We start from the raw sequence: 24,109 nt of genomic DNA on the forward strand, positions 1-24,109 counted from the left end.
TGGGTTTCTATCAGCTTTATTTGTCCCTCTTCACTCTGTGTGCAGTAAAAGGCTTCATGTGGTTCAGAGTGCTCATGACATGGCTAAGGGAAACTGAAACCCAGATATGTCTAGAAAAAGAACAGTACATCAGATTAACAGGCCTAGACACCACCTGTGAATGCATTTATACACATTTTTACCCAGAAAAAGAATGTATTCACACCTGTACAGAGGAGTAGGCCTATGTCTGAAGAAGGCACCTCCTTTTCCATCACTAACTGTATACTACTGGCCTTAATGCACGTGTGTATATATACACTCATACATACAGTACATATACCGTTGGGAGCACAGCAGACAGGTTGAGGGGGAGGCAGAGGGACTGAATGAATGTTAGACGTTAGGGCAGTGCAGATTGTGACAAATCAAGTCTCATAAAATTTGTGGAAATGAGTTTGAAATCAAAAAAATCTCATGCTCATTTCAGAACATTTCATAAGAACCACTAAATAAATGTGATCTCAACAACGAACAGTCCTGGTAGAAAGAGTTCTCTGTAAAGGATTGGAGCTGCCATGAGTTTTATTATAGTCTTTGGCACACTCCTGTTGTGCCAAAATAGGTTTTCCTTATCAAACCCTTGGCAGACATGACTAAAATCAATACAAATTCATCTATCTACATATAAAGATTTGTGCTCTTTGACTGACAGGCAGGGCGTGTGATGGCGACATCCACACCCCTTCAAACTATGATCACACACGCGCACACACACACACACACACACACACACACACACACACACACACACACACACACACTCCCCTTCCAAGAGAAGGGAAAGGAATCATCACATGCACCACATTCAAATATATACAGGTTTGCAAACATCAAGTTTTGTTTAAAAAAAAGTCGCTACAGATTTTGACAGAACATAAGAAGCTGTAGTTTTTTTTTTAGTAAAATGGAACTTATTATTAAGGTAACTTGTCAAGTAATTTGACCGTTCAGTTTCACTTCTTCAGGGGTTAGAGTGGACACCTGATTGGCTGTTCAGAGCTTCAGTGGTAACAGGAGAAGGGCCACTCACTCAAGTTCTGGTTTCCTTCTGAATATCTAAGTTCACATGAGCAGAGTGAGCCACTGTCACCCCAAATTCACCTCCACCCCTCCTCACTGTGATTACCATGATCAACAAGTCCTCGCAAGTCCATTCCAATCAACTACAACAGAAAACTATGTGAGAAACAAGATTTTTCTACTATCTGTGCAAAATGAATGCAAATTTGATATAAGTCAATGAAAGCTCCCTAGATATATATTTTCATATGTCTGCTGAAACTGGGAGTATTTTTCTAAATGACATTAGCGTGATGTTTGAGAACATCTGTCATTCTTGGAGAACGTGGCAGCCTCAGAATGGCTGCAGAAACGGTAGCTCGTTTTCTCACATGCTAGACACAACTAGTGTGTCTGGATTTAAAGGGAGATTCCACCGATATATCATACCACTTCCAGAAAGTTGAATTAAACAATGAAATTAAGTAGACCCTAGATTATACATTCTACGTAAACAATTCTCCACTCAAACCGTCTATGCATGAAATATCCATATTTCTTTCTGGATCTCCTATTAAGTCTCATGTCTAGGTAAAGATAATTTGCAGAGACATCATCAAGGAAATTTCAGGTCTGAGTCACAGGAGACATTTCACAACTGTTTCTACAGACTGAACATCATTCACATGATGAACAAGCTGATCTGAATCTTAAAAATCACTGGAATGCCCCTTTAAGTGCATAAACATACATCAGTAAAGTAGAGGTAAGTGGTTCTGTGATCTTTGATAGTCAATGCCCAAGAAGTTGAGCAGTGAGTCTATGAATATGAAATGCATGCACTTCTGAAGACTTGTTGCTCATGCACACAGATCAGGTACGTTTGAGTGGGAGCAGGTGTGATTAGAAAACCGTCCCCCCTGCCTTCACATTTCCACCTTCAGATATCTGTTCCTCCTCTCAATCCACAATAAAGTGCTTGAGGTAACAACATAAAGAATAAAAACAAAACCGTTACAAATCTACAGGTTCCTTTGCTCTCACGGCTGTGTAGTTTCTGTAACAGGAGTTTGTGTTTTCTATAGAAGTCCATGTAGTCTCTGAGCTTTATCAAATACAGTGAGTGGCAATAAGCCTTTAGTTAATTTCTTCCTTTTCTTTCACTCCAATACTTGAAGTTTTCAAGACAGGCATGAAACTCCATGTTCTTTTGAACCAATAAATAAGAACAATAACAACTTAAACATGGAGTAAATAACCACTGATAGGATGTAAAAGTGAACTGTTGGATGTGGAGCTTGAGTCTGTTTGAAGCCCACAACACTGTCTCATAGTCCTGTGAGTCCTTGTTTTCTTCTGGTAAAAACAAATATCAACAATCTATATGTTGATCTGATGGTGTTCTACCATCATAGAGTAAAAAAAAAAAATGCACCTCAAAGTGCACGCTTGTATGTTCATATCCGGTTTCAGCCTTTTGTTTCCGGATCTGTTGTCGTCTTTGGTTAGAAATTTGTGCATCAGCCACAGTTCATTCTGTGATGCAGCCAGTGAAATGAACTGATGATAAATACAGATGAAACCTCACAAATCAAAAGTGCTTGAACTGCTACAGGAGGAAACAGGGACTTTGTGAGGAAGGTAGTCAATAGTCTTAGGACGTGGTCCCTCTGCGAGTGTCTGTGGGAGGGCTGCTACTCATACAGTGTGACAGTACAGTAGCACAGAGCTGAGATCCTGCGGTCCACACTGGCTTTATCTGCAGGGAACACAAAACAAAAATTTGTTAACAGAAACCCCTAAAAACATATTATAGTCAAGGTTTTAGTCAACATACAGGGCTGGTAATTGCTTGTTCAAATTCAACTGTTCACAATGAGATGAACCACACCCCCAAACTGCTGTAAATTGTGACATTTTCTGGTTCCTTTATGAAATTGTCATTTACAAAAATGACCCTCCGATGTCAAATAGAGTATTTTATACGGGAGAGCTTCAATTCCTCTTTCAAAAATGTAGTAGTTTCCCTAAGAGTGATACAGAATAGTTTGACATGAAGTAAAATGCCAAAAAAACATCAGGCTTAAGTAAAAGTCTCAGAAGTGCTCAATTTGACATGACAGTTGCTGGACAACAAGCCTGCATTAAAACCCTGAAGGTCCAACTGTAGTCAATACAGGCTGGAGGCATTCCAAGACAGAACAGCACATGTTGTTGAAGAGTATGATTTATAACTAATTTAAAAAGAACTGTGAGTAAACTGGAAGCAAAGATGCACATCTCTCAATCAACTGAGAATTTATTTCAGATTAACTTAGATTTAGTTTTTATCTTAGCTGATTTCTATGATGTACTGAAACCCTCTGAACTTCAAGTAGTTTCTGGACTTAAAGTCCTGAACCTCAATAGAAACAGCACAACTATGGCTAGAACGAGCGAGACTCAGAAACTCAGAAATGCCTTTTGTACAGTAAAACAAAGTCATAATGCCATAAATTATGAAAGAGAAAAGTTGAATTTGTTTATAATTTAAAAAAAAAAAAAATAAAATAAAAATGGCATCACTTTCTAAATCTTTTGCCCAAGTGCATGCCGGTGTTACTAATACTGGGAAAAAAAAACGGTGCCTCGATGTCTAAAAAATGTAGAAATTAAACTTCTTAATTTGTTTCCATACTTTTTAAATTTATTCTCTGTATAAGGACAATCTGCAGCTCATCTGAAAAGTTTCTGAATTTTTATGACGTGACTGTTGGTCACAGCTGAGTCATTATTAGCTTCTCGGCTGTGCTGCAGAATTTTTTGTGTTGTACAGAATTTCTGTTGAATTCTCATAGGAGACGTGTAGAAATAAGAGATTTGACTAAATATCCCACTTTTAAGCAAAGCTACTGAGGTTTGGTACATTTTGCCAGCGAAACGGGAAAATCACACATGATTAGTTGAAGAAGCACCGATTGTTTCTGCTTGTACTGTTTCTGACTGATAAATGCTGTAATTTTACTAATTCTGCCGATATGCCTTTCAAATCTGCTGCTAGGTTTAGTGGTTCAGAGAGGTAACTCTGCATTCATTCAGATAAATACATAATTATTAGTCATAATTCCACATGCACATTACACATACAGATCTGGAATTTTTGTACCTAAGAGAAAATTCTTTGTATGCAAAAGATTTATGACAGCCAGAAGTACTCTTAAATCACTGATACGTGCCACAGATCTCTTCATATGCATCGCTGCATATGAAGCCTATGAGCATGTGCCTTTCCCAGAATGCGTACTCACATTTGACCACATTCTCAATGTCAGTGGGGTCTTGTAGGATCTTGGACAGGCCATCCAGTAACATGGCAGCCTTGCTGTAGCGGTAGGCGATGTCCTCCGTTTGCTTGAACATCTCATCCAGAGCTGCTGACTGAACCTAACACACACACACGTCATATTAGGGTGACTAGCACTGATTACAACTTTATGTTAGTTATTGTTATTCTATAAATTAAATGTGATCATTTCAATCATCATTCCAAAATTCTACATGAGTGAGGCTCACCATCTCCACTGCGTGATTGTAGATGAGCTTCTCTGCAGTGACGCTGTTGATCTCATCCACAAAACGCTGCTTATCAGAGAAGAAGTGGTTGAGTTTGTCGGTCAGCCGCCGGCAGAGCGAGATGCAGCTTTTGTAGCGATCATTCAGGTTCTTCACCACTGAGAGAATAAAGGCAGAGGCTTTAGTATGTTTTATACATGTCACTTTATTGAGTAAATAAACTGTAAATATTGAGCAAAAAGATATAAGTTGGTTTAATATAATTCTTCCTCTTGCTAATAAAGAAGGTTAAAAGCAGATTTCACCTCTTTCCTCACCCTCAGTTTCCAGGTTAATGTGCTGGACACAGTTTAGGTAAAGTAATGGGAGAGGAAGATCAAAATATCCTTACCTTGTTTGACAGCAGTGGAAGGATTGAGCTTGGCAGACTTAATCTGAGCTTTGGCCAGATGGAGGGAGGAAGCCAAGAGCTGAGCTGCCTTCATGTAGAGCACCAACTGCTCCACCTGCCTGTAGGGGGAAGCAAAATCACAATATATCAGACAAATGGACTGCAGCAACAGCATTGAACAAAAGGCCTCCTGAGGTCTCACGATATTATTCGTCGGATAAGATTAGCACAAAGGTAGACTAGACCGTCAGTTCCTCCATTAGCCTTGTGTGTATTTCTTGTGTGTGTTTTTTATTCTCTCTTCTTATTGTTTCGGTCTGGACCAGGTGCTCAATGCATTCCACTCTGCATTACTCTATGCATAATTGTGTTTGTGATGAATAAAGGTCTTGAATCTTGAATCTTACCCCCACTCCTTGCTAAGCTGGCTGATCTGGTCCACAACCACACTGTCCTGAGGAGGGTAGAGGGAGGCAGCCGACACACCAAGCTCTGCCCCTCCGGCTCGAACTGCCGCCATCTCCAGGACGCAGTCGGTGAATGAAAGCATCATCCGTAGGTGCATCAGGGTGTCTGTATGCTCACGCTGTGTGAAGGAGAGAAAAAAAAGCATACATCCAAGAAAATGTCAGACTGATCAGCACCCCTGTAAAATGATGGGAAATAGAGACAAATGACGCCCTCCCTCTCACCTCCATCAGAGTCTCCTCAGGCAGCTCAGGGGCTTCGAAAGTGATGAATCCTTCCAAGCTGGGAGGAGATGTCCCATAAGGTACGTAGCGCAGACTGCTGGGTGCCCCCTCTGCCCCGGGGACAACCTGGCCGCCCCCAAAACCTCCAGGAGGAGAGGACCCCATGGCCATGCCTGGAGGGGATCCAACATAGACCCGACCACTGGTGGAACACAGCGAGCCGGCCGAACTGTTGGAACCCACTGAGAGGATGGGGACAGCAGAGCAGAGAACCATGTGATAAACACCCCACAGTTTTTCTGCCTCTAACAGATGATTTGCCTGTACACTAACTCAGCTCATGTGGAGAGTTTCCTCACCTGAAGTGGTCCGTGGTCGGGTGCCCAAGTGGCTGCAGGTAGGAGGAGTGCTGCTGTTGGGTGGTGAACCCACAGTGAAAAGAACAGTACGGGGACTGGCTGATCCACCCTGAGCCAGCCCGCTAGGACCTGCAGGGGCTTTGGGGAGGGAAAAATTTGTCATTTATTTCTGTACTACACTGAATGTTATATAATGAATTCAAGCATGTACAATATTTTTTTTTGCTTAAATTTAGCAGGACATTGGTCATTTAATTAACTCACTAAATGACTGAACTAAGGCTGTAAACTTTGTACAGAGTACATGGAGCTGCATACCCATACCTGTGTCCATGGGTCGCTCAGTGTTCAAGCTGTCAGTGCTGCCCTGATAGGTCTGTCCACCTAAAGTGATTCTGATTGGCTGGTCAGACAGACGACCTGTGCTAACGGACCTGCAAGGCAACCACAGATAACGTCAGCACAGCGTCCGACAGTAGACAAACTGAGGTCACATGGTAAAAAGGAGCGTCAGAGAGGGGGCAAAGTCATACAGACGTATGCAACCTTTCACTTTTAGAGTTACGTCATTCTTACAATGTTTAAATTTCCTAATCGATTTGAACAGGCCGGTGCACCCAGCCTGTGCAAAGAAAATAATAAATTATTTATATTTACAAGAATATTTATGCATCGTTAAATTATGTTCAGGTTAACAGCTACCACTACACAAGTATACTACTGATCACCTGTGAAATCAATACTGTATGCAGACTACTGAATAGCATCACGCCCATCATCTTAGAGACTGACCATAATGAACTGCATCGCTTGACATTCATTTATCAGTTTGACATTAGTTAACGTCTAAACTGAGATGGTGCTGAAAGTGTAGTTCTGGTCAAGGGAAGTAAACAGACTGATGACCCTACCTGCCAAACGTTCTGCTGGCCTCTGGAGCAGCTGCCCGTCCAGCCAGGTATGGGCTGCAGTGGTAAGCACAGACATCCCGGGCATCTGCCAACGCCTTTGTGGGCACAGGACTGTCTGCCAGTGCCATCAGGTTACAGGAGGCCTGCGTTTTGGGGATCTTGAACGGTGCCGAAATAGTCTGATGGAAACAAACAAATCTTAACACCTAACATTTAGTTGATTGAATACAAAACATCTGAACACTTCCTAATAACTCACCTTGGTAGGGGAACCAATGATGGTGGGCAGCGGGGACTTCTGCAGCCAGTCGGATGCGCGAGGGGAGGAGCCCAGCAACTTGGTGGGGGAGGAGCCGAGGTTAGCGGGTCGGCCAAGCTGAGGGGAGTGACTACAGGAGGAGGACGAAGGCTGCACAGGGTCTGACAACTGCTTGTGGAGTTTCTGCCTGGTCTGATAAACCTCGGTCAGGGTAGGGGCACTCTGGAGCCGAGCCCCCAGGAGCTGAGAGGACGGGACAGGGGAACCTGGAGAAGGTAGAGGAATGAGTTTAGAATCAATTCAAGTTAACCACCCCCATAAAATGGCATTGTACCAATTCTACAATTTTTCATCAAAATATAGAGACTTAACTGATTGATCATGCGTAGGAGGAGATATAACTGCATGCATAATTTGGCTCTCAGCTGTGGTACCTCTTCACCTCTAAAACTAGCTTTGCATATACTGGTAGAGACACTATAATGAGCATGTCACTGTTTCTACTTAGTCAGCAAAAGGAAAACTGCCCTTCCACAGAAACTCTGTGTGGGTCATAAAATCTGGTTGTTTTGTGTGACTTTCCAAGTAGGGGGCAAAGTAGTGCTGTCTGTCTGGCTGAGGCATCATTCTAGTAAGGACACTGCAACTTCCCTATTTAAAAAATGGTCACCATGGCAGCAAGCCTCTTGACACAAACAGTGAAGAAGTTTTAGGTGTCTGCATTGTTAATGTAACAGCAGAGTCAGAGTCTTTTAAAAAGGCCTTGACTCATGGTGACTAATGCAATGTTAAAAATAAAGTCGTGACACAGAGGAGAAAAACAAAACACCAGCTGCTGAATGCACGTGTTTGTAATTCTGCTAAACTTTACATCACAAACATTATAATGCACTGCTTTTTGGTAAAGCATTGCATATGTTTTTGCCCTGCCAGTGTTCAATTCAACTTGTTTCTTACAATGAATACCAAACTTGTTTTCTTTGCATTCATTTGTACATTGTATGTACTGTAGTTTTGACATTTGTATTATAAGTTATGCTCCAAGCATGAAGCATTTATTGTTTTAACAACTCACATTCCACACAAGACCATTAAGGTTGAATCTTATCTGAGTGAATAAGATGACACAGTTAGATGTGCAACAACCCAGTGACCAGGCAGTGCAGAGAGCAGCTCTGCCTGTTAACTGACCTCCTGAAGAGCTGCGGCTGCGAGGTTCCTGGTTCTGCAGGTGACAGCAGCAGTGACCCAGTTGTTCAGGGATGGTGCCCACTGTGAACACAAAGTTATTTTTGTGGTGAGCCTCTGGAAATGTCCATTTCATGTCTAGAAGGTGCCATTAAAACCCTGCTGTGCTGTGTCAGGACAAGTCCTTACCAAGAGGTGAGGGGGAGTAGGGACGGGAACTACCCGTAGAGAGGCGCCGGCCCACTGTCTGAGGCATGTCTGCAGAGCTGGGGGACCCGGAGCCCACCTTGGGGAACCCCATAGGACTGGTGTTGGAGCGCCTCACAGTGCCAGACCTAAAAAAACACAAACATTAATCACATAATAAGTAGACATAGGCCTTTTAGCTTTTAGATCATTCCGTTGTTGCAGTTTATTCAACACTGAACTAATCCAAACATTCAAGTAAAAATAAAAATAAAAATCTAAGCCATTCTTGCCTTCATCAAGTACTCCGTTAATCAACTACACTCTCTCAAGTCACTTCTCTTATGTTCCTTTGGCTCAGGCAGGTTAGTCAGTAAGTAAATACTTGTTTGGCTGCTGAGACAACCCATTACAGTGGTAAGTACTGTACACACAGATACAAAACGTGTGGGAGCAATTGTTATGCATACTGCTAATTTGCCCATCTCAAACTTGTTTCTTGCTGTGTTACCACAACAAACTCTCAGTGGAATGAGCGAAACTACTGCAGTAATATGGATCATATCGCTGTTATTGGTATATGGTGTACACAACACTAACAAATAGACACCCACTAGTCAAAACATGGTTGGCAGTGCAACTAATTAACAATTTAACAAGAAATCGATCAATCAAGCAGCTGCAGCTGATCCAGAACGCTGCTGCCAGAGTCCTAACTAATACCAGGAACTGGACCATATCACACCGGTTCTCAAATCACTGCACTGGCTTCCTGTTAGTCAAAGAACAGAGTTCAAAATCTGACTCCTGGTCTACAAAGCATTGAATGGTCTCAGACCAAAATACATCCTGGACTTGTTATCTCCATATGAAGCATCCAGAGGCCTCAGGTCATCAGAGACAGGTTTACTGTGTGTTCCCAGAACAGAACCAAAGATAGTGAAGCAGCATTCAGCTATGATGCTCCTCACCTGTGGAACAAACTTCCTAAACACCTGAGGTCTGCTCAAACTGTTGGCTCTTTTAAATCAGGCCTGAAAACCAGATTGTTTACTGCAGCTTCCTCTTAGATTTTCAATGTGTTTTCTGACTTTTAATGCATTTTTATTGCTTAATTATGTTTTATTTCTACAATTTTAATGTACGATTTTAATGTGTACACTTAAATCATTTTTATAATTAATTTTCTGAATATATTTCTTTGGCATTTTAAAGCACTTTTACTTGCCTTGTGTTTGAATTGTGCTCTACAAATAAAGCTGCCTTGCCTTTCCTAATGATCAAAATTTACTCCAGGTACTTTAATGTTGTAAAGATAAAATAAAATTTGAAGATGGAGTGTTTACTTTCATTGAAAGTTCATTGTACATCCTATCTGTGGAGTGCATTATTTTGGGAGAATTCATGCATCTCAATCAAATAACAGTTCCTTTAATGTTGTTCCCTACAGTGAGAACAATAATCCTAACTCCCTGAGGGGGGGGGCTTTGATAGGTCAAAGGGAGTGTCAGAGTGTTAATCCTCCCTGTACAGACTGACTAGACAAGAAGGCTCATCTGTCCCACTCTGAACAAAGACACATAGCTAGAGTTTGTGGGTGAAAGGGACAGTACCTGCGCTCCAGGATCTAACTCCTGTGGGAAAACACAGAGCTTGACTGGACAGGGTGCTTTGCCAGAAACATTTAACAAATTCTAACCTGCAGAGCTACAAACACGACAGGAAGAATTTAATGGCAATGACAGAGCAAGAAAACTATCAGGCGAACACAAGCCCACACAGAAGTAGGCACAATAAAACTCCTCTTCAGACTGTAAATAGGAACAACAGAACTACTTTTCCTCTGTAACAAGGTGCCACCCTTCTCCCTTCCTCTGCCTCCCCCTCGCTGTCCTCCCTGCTTTGTCTTCACATAAACTGCCAACAAATCCTCCCAGCAACAGGTTGGGAGGCCACAAACTCAAGCAAGCAATTAGCTGATGTAATTGCACTGAAACTTTCTGGCTGATGAAATACCAGCCTGTATTTTCATTACCAAACTTGAAAATTCATTTGTGGTAAAAAAAAAGCATCAATCACAAGCTGATATTAACACTCCATTCCAGTTATTTGATTACAAATCAATAAGACGTAAATGATGCGAAGTTTATTCCAGACTGCTTCCTCCACCCTCAGACCCAGTGGCTCTTACCTTGGGGAGCTGTAGAGCGTGGTGGTTGGGCTGCTGGAGAGGTTCTGCTTGATACGCTGGTAGTTGCGGACCTGGGTGGGAACAGGGATTGGTGTTGTTTCAGCCCGTGGGGACACCATGGGAGTCTGTCCTGGGGTAGGCTGTGGCTGCCTAGAGGGGAATAACGGGGAGAGGAGTGCTGTTAGCCAGTCCGCTCGAGGCTGCTGCAGCTTACATATCTGCCGCACATCTTCAAGGGTGTCAAATCCCATAACAACCTAACTCTCCAAACTGCTTGTGTAAGAAGCAGAACATGAAGCAGGACAAGTTGTAGGAAAATGTAGGAACTTTGTATTCCACAGCCTCTAGTTCTTGTTTATTCCAGTGTGGAGGCAGGCTGTGGAACTTAAGTTTAGCCTGGTTAATAACAAAGGCAGAGACAGGGGGTGAAAAAAAAGTGGGCCAGGCCTCGATGTAAACACAGAGGCATGACCAATCAGCTTTGTGCTCACATTTTTGAGGGCCGGGCTACATAGAGGGACGGCCAATGGCACGTGTGAGGGAGGTCCTCTGTGTTCAGCAGACACAGTAAGGGAAGTGCAGAGAGGCTCAGCTCATTTGCATTCTTTTGTTATTCCAGAGGAGACAAAATGTTCTGACTCTAAAGTCACGGCCGAGTCACCCAGAGCGCCATTTCTTACATATAGAATGTAAAAACAAAAAAAAGAGGAAGAGAGGAGGGAATGACCGTTAGAGAGCAGCACCAGCTGTAAACTGGTATTATGTAATGATGTGAAGCCTGGGAGGGCCTACAGTGAAGAGAGGAGGAGGACACGTGAGCCAAAGACTAGTCCAGACAAAGAACCAGAGAGCAGTTGCTTTGTGGAATTTCTGCAAATCTGAACATAACCACGTGCTGTTCATTTCCAACACGTTTAAACACCAATCGAGAATTTATCTGATACAGTGAAGGCTTTCTATTTTTCTCCATGATGCTAAAAGCTTTATTGATTCCAACCAAGGCTTATTATGGAGAGGGGTGTTGTGTGCTGTTGTTGCTTTGTTAAAAAGGAAGAAAGAAAATTTGTAGGTCAGTGAACAGCTGCTTTTTAAAAACAGCCAAGGGTGGAAAGAGGAGAGAGAATGGATCTGCAAGTCAGCTGCCTCTCTGCTGACCTGGTTTTCAACCAAGCAGCCCAGTAGAGGGGGTTGGACTAAACTGTTTCAGTCTATACAAACTTGTCATTTCAGTTTCTCCTCATCCATCACACTCATTTGCTTGCTTTGTCTCTCTTTTCTTTTTCAAATCTCTTGCTTTCTTTACAATGACAATTCAAATACTCCCCTCTTCTATCCATCCCCACAAGTCCACACTCCTCTCCACTTCCACCCTCTATGTTCTCCCTGGACTCCAATAACTTAGGACACACAGTGAGTAGAGGATAAACAAGGCTGTGATTTAGGAGCTCCTTGAGCATGTGGCTGCTGTTACTAAATTGCAAGGGACAACTCCTGTGTCAATGGTTAACTAATTTATGTAAGTGGAGAGGAGTTATTGCTATGGAAAAAATGTGAAGAGGACAGCAGAGGGAAGGAGTAAAGCTAGTAAAGCTGGCAGCATGAACAGTTAGAGGAGAGTGAGACAGAGACAGAACAGCAACAAAGGAGAAACACAGTGAAGGTAACCAAAAAGGAAACAGAGATGGCATAGAGCTGTTTTGCTTGAGGCTGTTGACACATGCAAACAGGAAAGCAAGGAGATGGATGAAGAGTAAAGCAGTTTTGGGCTACAGGTTATTATGAGATGGAGGGGTAGCATGACTAAGAGCAAAGAGTGACGGACAGTAGAAGAATTTCAGCAAGTAACTGCGCAAAATGTATGTATTTATTATTTGAATTTCAACCTAAACTTAAATTACTGCCTGTATTTTAGCTACACTTACAAACATAGCTGGCTAGACTATAGGGATTATATATAGCTAGTGACAATCTGCTAACGATACACTGCATGAAAATAACTGGTGAACATGATGATTATTGTATTGTTTATATTCTAATAATAGGGAGTTCAAATAGTAAGTCTGGCATTATTCAACACCATTATTAATCAACAACTCTCATGAAAAGACCTAAACCAACAATAAGTGTATCCTAGAAACTAAATATAGTCTGTTTATCTAAAGGCTGATGTACACACGTGGATAAAATTGTTGGTACCCCTCGGCTAATGAAAGAAAAACCCACAATGGTCACAGAAATAATTTGAATCTGACAAAAGTTATATTAAATAAAAATTCTAGACCTGTTTCATGAGTTTATTTTTTTTAAATAATTCTATTAAACCACGGTTCAAAAGCAATGTCTGATTTTCATTGGTTAATTTTCATAGAATTTTTATTTATTATTACTTTTGTCAGATTCAAATTATTTCTGTGACCATTGTGGGTTTTTCTTTCATTAACCGAGGGGTACCAACAATTTTATCCACATGTGTACATGTATTTTATTCCTCTGTTCCATTTTCTACAATTTTATAACTCATGTCTGTAATAACTGGTAAAAGCCAGTTGGTTAAGAGAATTAGTTAGACGTGGAAAAAAAGGAACCAATGGAGTTGACACTGACAGAACAGGGAAGTCAGAATATTAAAGTCAAAATACGTGGATCTTTTTTTGGTTGCACACTTGTCATAATTGCAGCTACTAAGACAAATATAGAATAGGCTTTATGCTGTCCCTGACAAAAGGAAGAGAAATAACACAACACAGGAGTAAGAATAACACAGAGCAGGAATAAAGTGAGCAAAATTGATCCTATCCATCTTTTATCTACACACTGCTTTATCCTGTAGAGGTGCTGTAGGCTGCTGCCTATTCCAGCTAAGTTAGGGTGAAAGGAGGGACCTGGACAGGTCAGCAAATCAGATTCTTTTTTTTTTTTTTTTTTTTTTTAAATTCCACCTGAAGGTGGATTAAAAAATCCAAAAGCCAAATTCATATCCATGATGAAGAATCAAAGTTTGTTGGTATAAACATAGCTAGTGAAAAGTCCAAAACCACAAACTGGCAGAACATTGAACAGGTTCAGGGTCACAATGAGGTGCAGTTGTGTCCTGAGTACAGTAAGTACTAGTAAAGTCAACTAACTGGATTTGACCCTGAAGTGAAAGAGGACAGTCAATGCTGCTGTGTTACAAGAATGTTGTTGCTGTCCACGTGAACATATTCTCATCCACAGCTGAGGCACAGTAATGACAGTCACAGTTTGTTAATGCAAGCAGGTTTTGGCGAGTGTGTGAAACTATTCTTATCCACACAGCACTCTTTGGGTCAGGTGCTGTTTTTAGCACAGCACCACCTTGTTGTTTGGCTCTGATTCATAACTCACTAATCATGCAGATTTAAAGGTGGGGAGGAGAATTCACACATGACAAATAGGCAGTGTGTGTTTGATATGTTGGATAAAGCGGAGGGAAGGCTGTTTTTTCTGGTGGTCAGAGACAGAAATAGTGACACAAAGAAACAAAGGAAGCCTCTGACACAAAAACACCAAGAATAGATGTTATGACCTTACATACATCCAGTACATGTGAACTCAAGGGTGTGTGTGAGATGGAGTCTGACTCACAGCATCATGCCACACTTTCACTGCACCAACAACACACAGCTCCTACTGCATTAGCAGTGTCTGATGACTTAGTGGCGGTGTGCTCCGTTAAAACCAAACAGTGCCTTCAGCATTCTTAGAGGCCTTCTAATGATCTTTGTAAAAATACCGGCGCAGTACTGACAATGTTAGCTGAATGGCCAATAATCACAGCTAATAAACATTAACTGCTAAAAGGCACTGAGGTCAGTTTTATAACAATTGGATGGTGCATTCTGATGACCACAAATGAATACTGAAAAAGGAAATTGGATAAAACGAATTAAAATTGTAGCACACGAATTATTGGGGTTTCAAATCAACCACATTTACATCTGGAAAACTTCTTTTCATGTTACTGCTGTGCTTTTTCTTTATTCATTTACTTTCTTAGTAATGTGCTTTTTAAAGGAATAGTTTTGAGAAATATATGTATTTACTTTTTTTGTTGAGAGTTATTTTGTGCTTGTTTCAACTTAGATATTTTCAAGCCTGTTACTTAAAAGTATAAAGCAATGAAGGCACTCAGTCAGACCCTGATATTACTTGTGGACAGAGCCAGCCTCCTCCTGTTTCCAGTCTTTATGCTAAGCTAAGACTAGCTCTCAAGAAAGCTAGTATGTGTATGTTGCAAAATATGAAACTATTCCTTTCATTTGATTTTATTACTCAATAAATGAAATTTCCTGGAGAGTTTTCATTTCTCTTTCTAGAACTGCCTTTCTTTGTTCACAACTTTTAGTAAGGGCTCATCATGGTCTATGCTGACTGTCAAGTAGCATATGTAACAACAGCCTTGCACTCACCCTCCACACATGAGAAACTCACTGGACGCCCGGCGACCAACTCCCATTGGTTGGTCATCTGAGGAGGAAGGAAGAAGGAAAGAAAACAATGACAAAGGAGCAACAGCCTTTCTCGATGTATAAATCACTAGTTATTAGCTGATTAAATGGCACTTGAAATGATAGCTGACACTCTCAATGCTCTGCGCTGTCTCTCGCTTCTTGCACTGTTCATTATTTGAAGGAAGGAGTAGCAGGTGGATGTGTGTGGCTGTGCATGTGTGTGCTGCAGCAGGTGCGGAGCATGAGGGTTCATTTTACCAGTCAAAAGGGTGTGTGTGTGTGTGTGTGTGCGCCTACTGTTTGTGGACCATTGTATACAATTACAGCATGAAATGGTGAGCAGCTGTCTAATTTACTAGCTTTGGTGACATGTGCAATGCGAGTGTGTATGAGTATGTATGCTCTAGGTACCACTAGCAGGTAGTGAATGTGACTTCACTACACGTGTTTTGTAGCCATGGTGAGTCTATTAATGTGTACAGTTTCAAGATATCTGCATGCTTGTCCAGAACAGATGTTAGTGTATGACCATGTGCTGGACATGCAGATGAATATGTTTATGTCTGTGAACAAAGGTCATGATTCATACTGTATGTACTGTGGAAAACCGATTTTCATGCATTTGATAATGGTTATCTACAATATGAGGATTAACTGGACTGCTCTTCCCTGTGTTGTGCTATCCCTTTACATATTTAATCTAAAGAATTAACAATGCTTGTCAAATTATTTTGCTATTATTTTGCAATAGCTGAGAGCAAAACATATGTTTTAAACAGCTGCATCTTAAACTTAAAGAAGGACCTCTTATTATTTCTAAGTGTTTGTACTTCTTCATACTCAGAAACTACCAAATCTTATCTCTGTGAAGTAAAATATACACTGAGCAAATTGAGCCCGTATTGCTTCATGGACTATACACTGTAACTCCGTGAATGTACAGTAACAGGGGATGAACAATATAAACAGAGATTGTTAGAGAAAATGTCCTCAATGCCCAGCAGAGTTGGTTAAGTCATCTAAACAGAGCTAGGTCAACACAAAACTAATGACTAACTATGTCACAAGATTTCAGTTTAGTTGTACATTTCACAATGTGGGATTTATATGGTCTGATAGTGTTGAAAAAAACTTGCACTGTAGCTATGTGTAATGGGCAGATGGCATGTTTTGGCTATATCAGGAGTAAGGAGCATAGTGGCATCTAGATGCAGCTATTTTCGAGTGCTGTTTAATGTGCTACATTGTAGCTGTGCAGCTAATTAGCTATCTAGCCTGTCAACTCATGTTAGCAATGTAATTGTCCTCACTTGCTCTTTGATAGTTCATCCAACAAGCTATGGTGCAGGACAAGCTGTGTGTAAATGTGTGTAAGTTAGATAACAACGAGACTGAAGCAGTACAGCTACTGTGGGTTGTTGCTCTGAGTCTGTGGATCTTGGGTTTTGTCGTTCATTGGCTGTATCAGAACAAGAGCTCTGTGTATAGACATATACTGGAACAGCATCGTGTCAGACTAACGCTAAATTAGACTGCGCCATCATAAAAACACAATATATATTATTATTAGTGTAGTCTCAGATCTGGATGCAAAAAGCAGAGACTGCACTTTTTACTGACTTAACAACGGTTTTTGACACAGTTAACCGCTCTCTACTTCTACAAAGGTTTTTTTCACTGGGTTTTGGTGATGGTAGCTGCCAGCAGTAGTTTTGAGTTCTTTTGTTCAGGCATGAGGTGAATAGATAGAAGAAGGCGAAAGCTCTGGCAGAAACTGTCAAGGTAATCAACATCTATCTATTCACCTTATGTCTGAACAAAAGAACTCAAAACTACTGCATCAAAAAGAAGACATGATGAACGTTTTTGAGCTGTAGCTGCCAGCAGTTTCAGAATTATGTCTCAGATAGGTTACAGTGTGTCAAAGTAATTAACATTCAGCCCTCTTTTTCCAGCATTACAAAAGGAATCCCCCACGGTTCTGTCCTTGGGTCAGCTTTATTCACGATCTATACAAACAGCATTACCTCTGAATTGTACAATTAGAATTTACATTTCCATGCAGATGATGTAGTCCTTTATTATTGTGCAGTTTCTATTAAAGGCTCCACTACAAATCTATAGCTGTCATTTAACCTCCTTCAAAAACAACTCACTAATTTGAAACTGGTGCTCAACTATGTACAGACAACATGGATGTTTTTTTCCAGTTCTAAAAATACTCACTATGATACTTGAAATTCATTTGTTTGATAACGTCATAATAGAGAGAGTGAAACACCATTACTTTGCCCCACAAGCTTGGAAAATGTTTGAAACTGCTGCTTAAATTTATTGTATCTGTCATCATTTTGAAAATTAATTTTTGAAACTGATTATTGATCTTATTTTTATTGTCTTATTGTTTTGTTTGTCTCCCTGTTAATTCATATGGTTCCTAGTTAGACCTAAGTCAACGTAGGACACACACAGGTGTATTTAGGTGAACATACAGTGTGTGTGTGTGTGTGTGTTGGGACTTACAGCTGTCTGTAGAGATATGAGGCACCAGGACAAAGTCATCAGTGTCACAGGAGGAATTCTTACTGCTGGTACTTCCTGCAGACTCTTTGGACAGCTGCAAAAAGTTGGGTGGACCGAGCGGAGGAGACGACAGGCCATCTTCTGTTAGAGTCTGCATGTCCGGGAGAGACTGTGTGTTCAGGCAGAGACAGAAGGAGGAAGAGGAGAAAAAAATAAAGAGGATTAAGTTGTAGTGTGGCTCCTGAATGATGCAATTAAGGCTTCCAGGCAGGGCAGTGCTGACTGTCAAACTAATACAATCACACTGTTACAAAGAACACTGACATCCTGGGAAACTGACTTGCTCTACATTCCCACTGCTATAACCAGCAATAGATGTAGCAGCACTCCTATAAGCAGTGTTCACAGAGGTCATATAGGAGTTAGCGTTCAAAAAATACATGACGAGCTGAAAATCTCCTCAGAAAATGTTCTGTAAAGGATCTGTGTATTTAACTTTTTTGGACACTAGGTTTATGTCTTTAGGTACTGTTTGTACAGGAAGCAGTAACAAAGGTACAATGGGAGCATAACACCAGGGGAGCCGTGGTTAATATTTTATCACCTTAGTTGCAGTATAAGTGTAATCCCCTCTGAATAAGGATTTATAAAGTAATATCAAACTCACAGGAGGAGAGTTGTAGCGGATGCATGGGGAGCTGCCACAGGAACTGTCCGTCACAGCGTTGGAGGCGCTGGGGACCGGCACTGGACATGCTGAGGGGAATATATTTGCAATTAAACATGGTTTTACATAGGACAATGAGAAAGTGCAGTGTAGAAAGTTATGCTGCTTAGGAATGTGGCCTTTGCACTTACATTTTTTAATGGTGGATGAGGGCTCGAGGAAGGGATGGCTGAAAAATGTATCTACGAGAGCAAAGGGAGAGACAGTTCTTTAACAAACATCAATGCACATCACAAAGTGTGTAAAACCAAGTACAATTAGCATTTACACTTTAAAGACTTCACTACAATGTCAGTCCTCACCAAAGTCCATTCTGTCTTTTTGATTTCTCTGCAGTAGGCCAAGCAAAAGGTCACTAAGTTGTGCGGATGTCTCCCTTGGGATGCTGGTAAATGAGAGCATGGAACATAATACACACACATTCATACTGTACTTCTCGTAGGATTCCTGTAGACTGTGCAAAATCATCCTACAAGTTCCCTGCTTCCTGTGTACGATAAAATGCTCATGTCAGCCTACTAACTCCAATTCTAAGTCACAGATATTAGGAATTTTGAATACTTTATTTCCCACTTGGTCAAGCCATAAATGTCACAAAATCTGATGACAAACCATCTAATAGTTGTTGAGACATTTCAGTCTGGACTTAAATGGTGTATCCACCACCTGACAGCCCAACATTGCCCCCCCTCAAGCTGTTCCTAGCTTTACACCCACAAAAGCACATAATCACAGTGTGAAGGAAGTCGCTTACATAGGTTGTAGATTCTTGTTCTTCTCATAAAACATCCTTAAGTCTTGGGGACTGTTGGCCTGCAAATGGGAATAAAGAAATTAGGTGCACAAACACACACATCAACAAGCTAATTTGTTTATGGTTTGTTGTGCACAGTTTTAACCTGGAATGGTGGCTTGCCGACGAGACACTGGTAGATAACTGTCCCTATGCTCCACAGATCGGCTTTGGCATCATAGTTCTGGGACATGATGACTTCTGGGGCCTGACAGAGAAAATATCACAAGTAAAGATCCAAAACAGGGAGAGTTATTTAACAAACTGCTAAGGAGGCTAACAGATGTTACGGGTTTATCTTAATTACGGACCTCGAATGCAATTCTAGACACACAACACATATGCATTAAAACACACTGACCATGTACATGGGGGACCCACACAGCGTGGCTGCCATCATGTTGCTCTGGAGGTATCGTGCAAAGCCAAAGTCAGCTGCAGGACAGAAGCATGAAACAAACCAGTCAGTACACATGTGTTATTATTACTAGTAACACAAACCACTACTGTTGGACTCTGGATGTCTGGGACAGAAACTCTGGGAACAATAACACATACATAAAACAGTCCTGCGCACAAAACAGAGTGACAATAGTGGAGGAAAACACCATCATTGTAGTTAGAAATACATTTATTACAATACTACAGCAGAAAAAGTAATTTGGGGTTTGAACAGTGGGTAGCTACTCATCTGATGCTCACATAAAATGGTCTCTTCTAAACCCAGTGACTTTTGAGCCCCATTTTACTACTGACCAAAAGTATTTCACTGTCCAACAAGTCCAATTATTTGGCTTCTAAATGTAATTGTTTTGTTTTGGTAAAACATTTGCTCACAAGGAAGAGAGCACTGTCATTAAAATGAACAAGCTACTGAAAAAAACTAGCAGGTCTCCCTTATTGCACAATCCAAATTCTTAGCAAAACTCAACATTTTCAATGTGGTAGGTTGCTGACCAGTAAGTTGTCATTGCTGTGAAGGGGTTATATAGATAGCAGAAGAAGAGGAGAAAACCGCAAAAAAATGCACAGCCAATGGCTGGCTTATACCTGCAATCTGCAACGTGTGAGTCAGATCACAGATAGAAATCTGTGTGAAATGTGCAGTGGTAATGACAGGCTTATACCCGAGGACTACATGAAAGTGTGTCACACTATCTATACACTGATAGAAAACAACCAGTTTTTCTTCTTCTGTTACCTATTTTGATGCGGATGCCACTGATGTTGGACTTCTTGCGACCTGCATATGACAGCAGGATGTTCTGGGGTTTCAGGTCACGGTGGATGATTCCTTTGCTGTTGAGGATGCGCATGGCAGCAGCAATCTGCTGGAGGAAAACTCTCAGTGTGTCCTCTCTCAATGTCCCCTTAGCTAAAACAGAGCATACATAACAAACAATGACAACTCAGGACTGAACACACAATATTGCTGTTTGTCAGTGTACATATGCTGCAAGTTCTTCAGTGTTTTTCTCCAGGGATAAAAGACCTGCTTACTGAAGCAAATCTGCTCATCAAGATGCACCTTCTTCCTCATTGTGTCCCTGGATAGCCGGTTTGCCTATTGAATTGATTCAAGTGCTTCCTGCTGCTAATGATGCACATTAATGACTTGTTTAATTAGTCTGTATTGACATGATGCAGAGTTAATACAAAAACACACTAAAAGACTTTTTCCACATTACAGCTGCTCTCACATGACAAAGTATGGAAAAATCCCCAAAAAGTGCTCATTAGCCTCACTTGATTACAGCTAATGATTTGCATATTATTGTAATAATCCTGAGGTAAATAGTGTAAACTGAGGCAGTGAAGGTCCTATTCCCTGGTGGTAGTGCAACAAGTCTAATCGGATGTGAGACTAAGAGGATTCTCTCTCATATTCATTCTGTTTCTCTCTCTCTCTCTATGAAGCCATTGTGATTACAGTGTAGGCATAGATCAAACCAGTAAGCTTATCAACATTAATCTAGGATCTAGAGGGCAGGGCGGGTGGGGGTCCACTGCCAACCCCAGTGGACTATTTTCTAACATGAAAAAGTTGTGCAAGTGGTACAATCACTCACTACAGAGATCCTCTTATATAAGTAGAATGGTTGTTACCTACACGGTGTTCACAGCAAAGAAGCCATCCAGTGGTAAAAACAAAAGCACAATTCTGTTCAGAACACTGTAAACTTACAAACAACCAATCCAGTACGACCCCACAGATGTCATTTTGCAATCACCAGTGTTACTCAAGCAGAGACTCCTGGATCACCCTGTGACTGTTGAGTCACAACACACTTCATAAACTGCAAATGTGGACACCTGTGTACATTATGCAAAGGTACAGTGATAAGGGAGCTGCTCCAACAACACAATCAGTGTTTTTTATAGAACAGAGGTGTAACGTGTGGTTATCTAAGACATGCACTGGCAAACTGCCATTTATACAGAGGAATTTGCAATTCACTATCCTGAAGCTCAAATCCTGTGAGGTGAGGCTGGGTCACAGATAAACCAAACTGTTTCAGGAAAATTTGCTTAGTATCAAAACAACAAATGTACACGAAAGAACAGTGTGATATATCGCCTAGAATGTATCATGCCAGCAAACTTATTTACCAATATGTCTGACGCTGTTTAATCAGTATTCATATTCTTGTCTCATAAGGGAAGGCGACAAGTGTTTGAGGAGGAGACTTCCTGTATTTTTAATAAATCCTTAGCTGCTAATTCATGCAAGAATGTCAGCCATCTGAACTGAAAAACATAAACATGAAACTTGACATTCTGGTTTTGTTTCTTGAAACTTCAGACCCTTGGTGCCAGACAGAGACATCCTATGTCCATGACATCACTACACCCTTCTGGTAAGCAAAACCTGAGGCTGAAACATTTGCTTTTACGTGAATTACTTTGCTAAGCTCTTCCTTTTCAGTGTGCAGTAGGTCAGCCATGTAAAACAGAACTTCTAAACATCCCTGTTAATGCCCTTTACAAATAATTTCATGTTGAGCTGACTTGTTGCTCTTTAACAGAAATGCTGACCTTTATAAACTATCACAATGACATAAACAGTGTGCTGACAGGGTGAAGGAAGAGAAGGAAGCCTTTGTACAAAGCTGCTCTCTCTCACACACACACACACACACACACACACACACACACACACACACACACACGATAGAGGCTTACATTATTCCACATACTAGCCATCGCACAGAGATGATAAATGCACCATCACGTGCACACAATCCCACACCTACACTAATACCAGCTGCAGTCACATGGTTCTTCCTCCTCTGCGGCATTAGTAACTTTGTTTTCATGAACAATAATCTGTGTGTGAGTGTGTCAGACAGATTAGTGCGATGCTTACCTTGCAGATAGTCAGCAAGATCACCTCCATTACAATACTGTGTATGGGGACACAAACAATCACCATCAGCAATAATCAAAATTCAGGTTCAACAATGTCAAGCAAAGAAGCACATTTAGTAATATGCATACATCTATGCTGAGTGTGTCTTTGTATGTTTACATGAATGTTTGTTCAAATCCAATCAGATAACGGCTGGCTCATTAATTAATCTGCTGAATGGCTGGAGCCTGATCACTACGGACAACACTGGCTGGTGCACTTAGTTCTCAAGAGGGACATCAAGGCCAGACAGATGAGGCTGGTGTTGTCCACCATTCGCTGCCCAACTGTTGGTGTTGTGCTCAGTCTAAGGCCAGCCTTAAGCCTTGCAGATGTGTACTCAAACAGAAACGGACACCTAGTTGTTGTTGTTGTTGTTTTTATACTACTTTCTAGTCCCCTTGGAGGACTCTGTTCCAAACATATGCAGTAGGATGTCATTGTGTTCCACACATGCATACCACTGGCAGTCGTACTACCCACTACTGTCCTAAAATCAGGTAGACGTTCACAGAGGGGTCCATACAGACTCCTACTTGGGACATGATATAATATACGTGAATCCTGGCAGACCCTGGTGGACTGTCATGTACCCATGGTCTGCAAGGGTATCTACAAGGGTCCATACAGACCGCGCAGCAGATGTTTGCATGTAGTTCTAAATTTCTGACAATGCAGATTGTACAAACTGCAAGGAAACCAACTGCACATGTACCACAAAAACAACTGGTGCTTAAAACAAATGCTTGTTGTGAGAATACACTGCATGAGGAGACGCTTTGTCATCCATACCTTTATAATTCATTGTTCAAAGAGTTTATAAATGGAGGGAGCACAACAGGGCTTTGGAGGTATTTTGATTTGTACACGGCTTGTATCGACAGTGTTGAAATACAGAAATACACAGTGTGTCCAACTACTTTTGGAGGAGAGTGTGTATATTATTTTTCCAATTAGGGAGCAGGTGTGGATGCCATTTTAAGAATTTCAAAGATTCAAGGAGGATGTTTAAACATCAAATAATTTTTGTTTCTTCATCAATGATGCTGAAAAAAAAAACAAAAAACATCCTACTGTCTGTCTCCCTGAAAGTAGCATTTTGTGATATAGCTGAATGTCATTCTGGCTTTTGCTGATCTGCATCCACGTATTGTGCATTACGGCACTGGCTGAATTTAACTTCAAGAATTCAGTGAAGGCTTTGCAAAGATTTATAATTAAATGTTAAGGATTTCAAGACAGAGTCAACATAAGAGAGGTCTTGTCATGTCTTCTGGTTGGCTCACTTCAGTTTACATGCGAGTGCCGATTTAAGTTGTGTGCTGCTGTATGAATGAGGGCTGCACTAAATGTTCCAGACATCTTCCTTGATTTCAAACACTCACTATTCCAACTTATTGTGTTTTTCTTTTTTC

At 41.1% G+C, this 24,109-nt stretch overlaps 1 protein-coding gene across 1 annotated transcript in view; it reads right to left on the reverse strand.

Annotated features, from left to right (window-relative positions):
- ulk2 (unc-51 like autophagy activating kinase 2) overlaps positions 1-24,109 on the reverse strand; it is a 44,264-nt gene continuing 20,155 nt past the window's right edge. Inside the window, exons 5-27 of the mRNA XM_023289317.3 lie at positions 22,653-22,689; positions 20,487-20,660; positions 19,647-19,720; positions 19,392-19,493; positions 19,247-19,305; positions 18,795-18,877; positions 18,624-18,674; positions 18,433-18,521; positions 17,766-17,934; positions 15,201-15,258; positions 10,771-10,920; positions 8,583-8,728; positions 8,397-8,477; positions 7,206-7,471; positions 6,947-7,125; positions 6,360-6,469; positions 6,036-6,173; positions 5,677-5,918; positions 5,392-5,570; positions 4,985-5,103; positions 4,594-4,751; positions 4,329-4,464; positions 1-2,800 (exon numbers count right to left, since the gene is read on the reverse strand). Coding sequence (XP_023145085.2) covers positions 2,736-2,800; positions 4,329-4,464; positions 4,594-4,751; positions 4,985-5,103; positions 5,392-5,570; positions 5,677-5,918; positions 6,036-6,173; positions 6,360-6,469; positions 6,947-7,125; positions 7,206-7,471; positions 8,397-8,477; positions 8,583-8,728; positions 10,771-10,920; positions 15,201-15,258; positions 17,766-17,934; positions 18,433-18,521; positions 18,624-18,674; positions 18,795-18,877; positions 19,247-19,305; positions 19,392-19,493; positions 19,647-19,720; positions 20,487-20,660; positions 22,653-22,689 — 2,865 coding nt within the window. The 3' untranslated portion in view covers positions 1-2,735. The remainder of the gene's footprint in view (positions 2,801-4,328; positions 4,465-4,593; positions 4,752-4,984; positions 5,104-5,391; positions 5,571-5,676; positions 5,919-6,035; positions 6,174-6,359; positions 6,470-6,946; positions 7,126-7,205; positions 7,472-8,396; positions 8,478-8,582; positions 8,729-10,770; positions 10,921-15,200; positions 15,259-17,765; positions 17,935-18,432; positions 18,522-18,623; positions 18,675-18,794; positions 18,878-19,246; positions 19,306-19,391; positions 19,494-19,646; positions 19,721-20,486; positions 20,661-22,652; positions 22,690-24,109) is intronic.

Source organism: Amphiprion ocellaris, chromosome 7, assembly GCF_022539595.1.
Source record: "Amphiprion ocellaris isolate individual 3 ecotype Okinawa chromosome 7, ASM2253959v1, whole genome shotgun sequence".
Taxonomy (NCBI): domain Eukaryota; kingdom Metazoa; phylum Chordata; class Actinopteri; family Pomacentridae; genus Amphiprion; species Amphiprion ocellaris.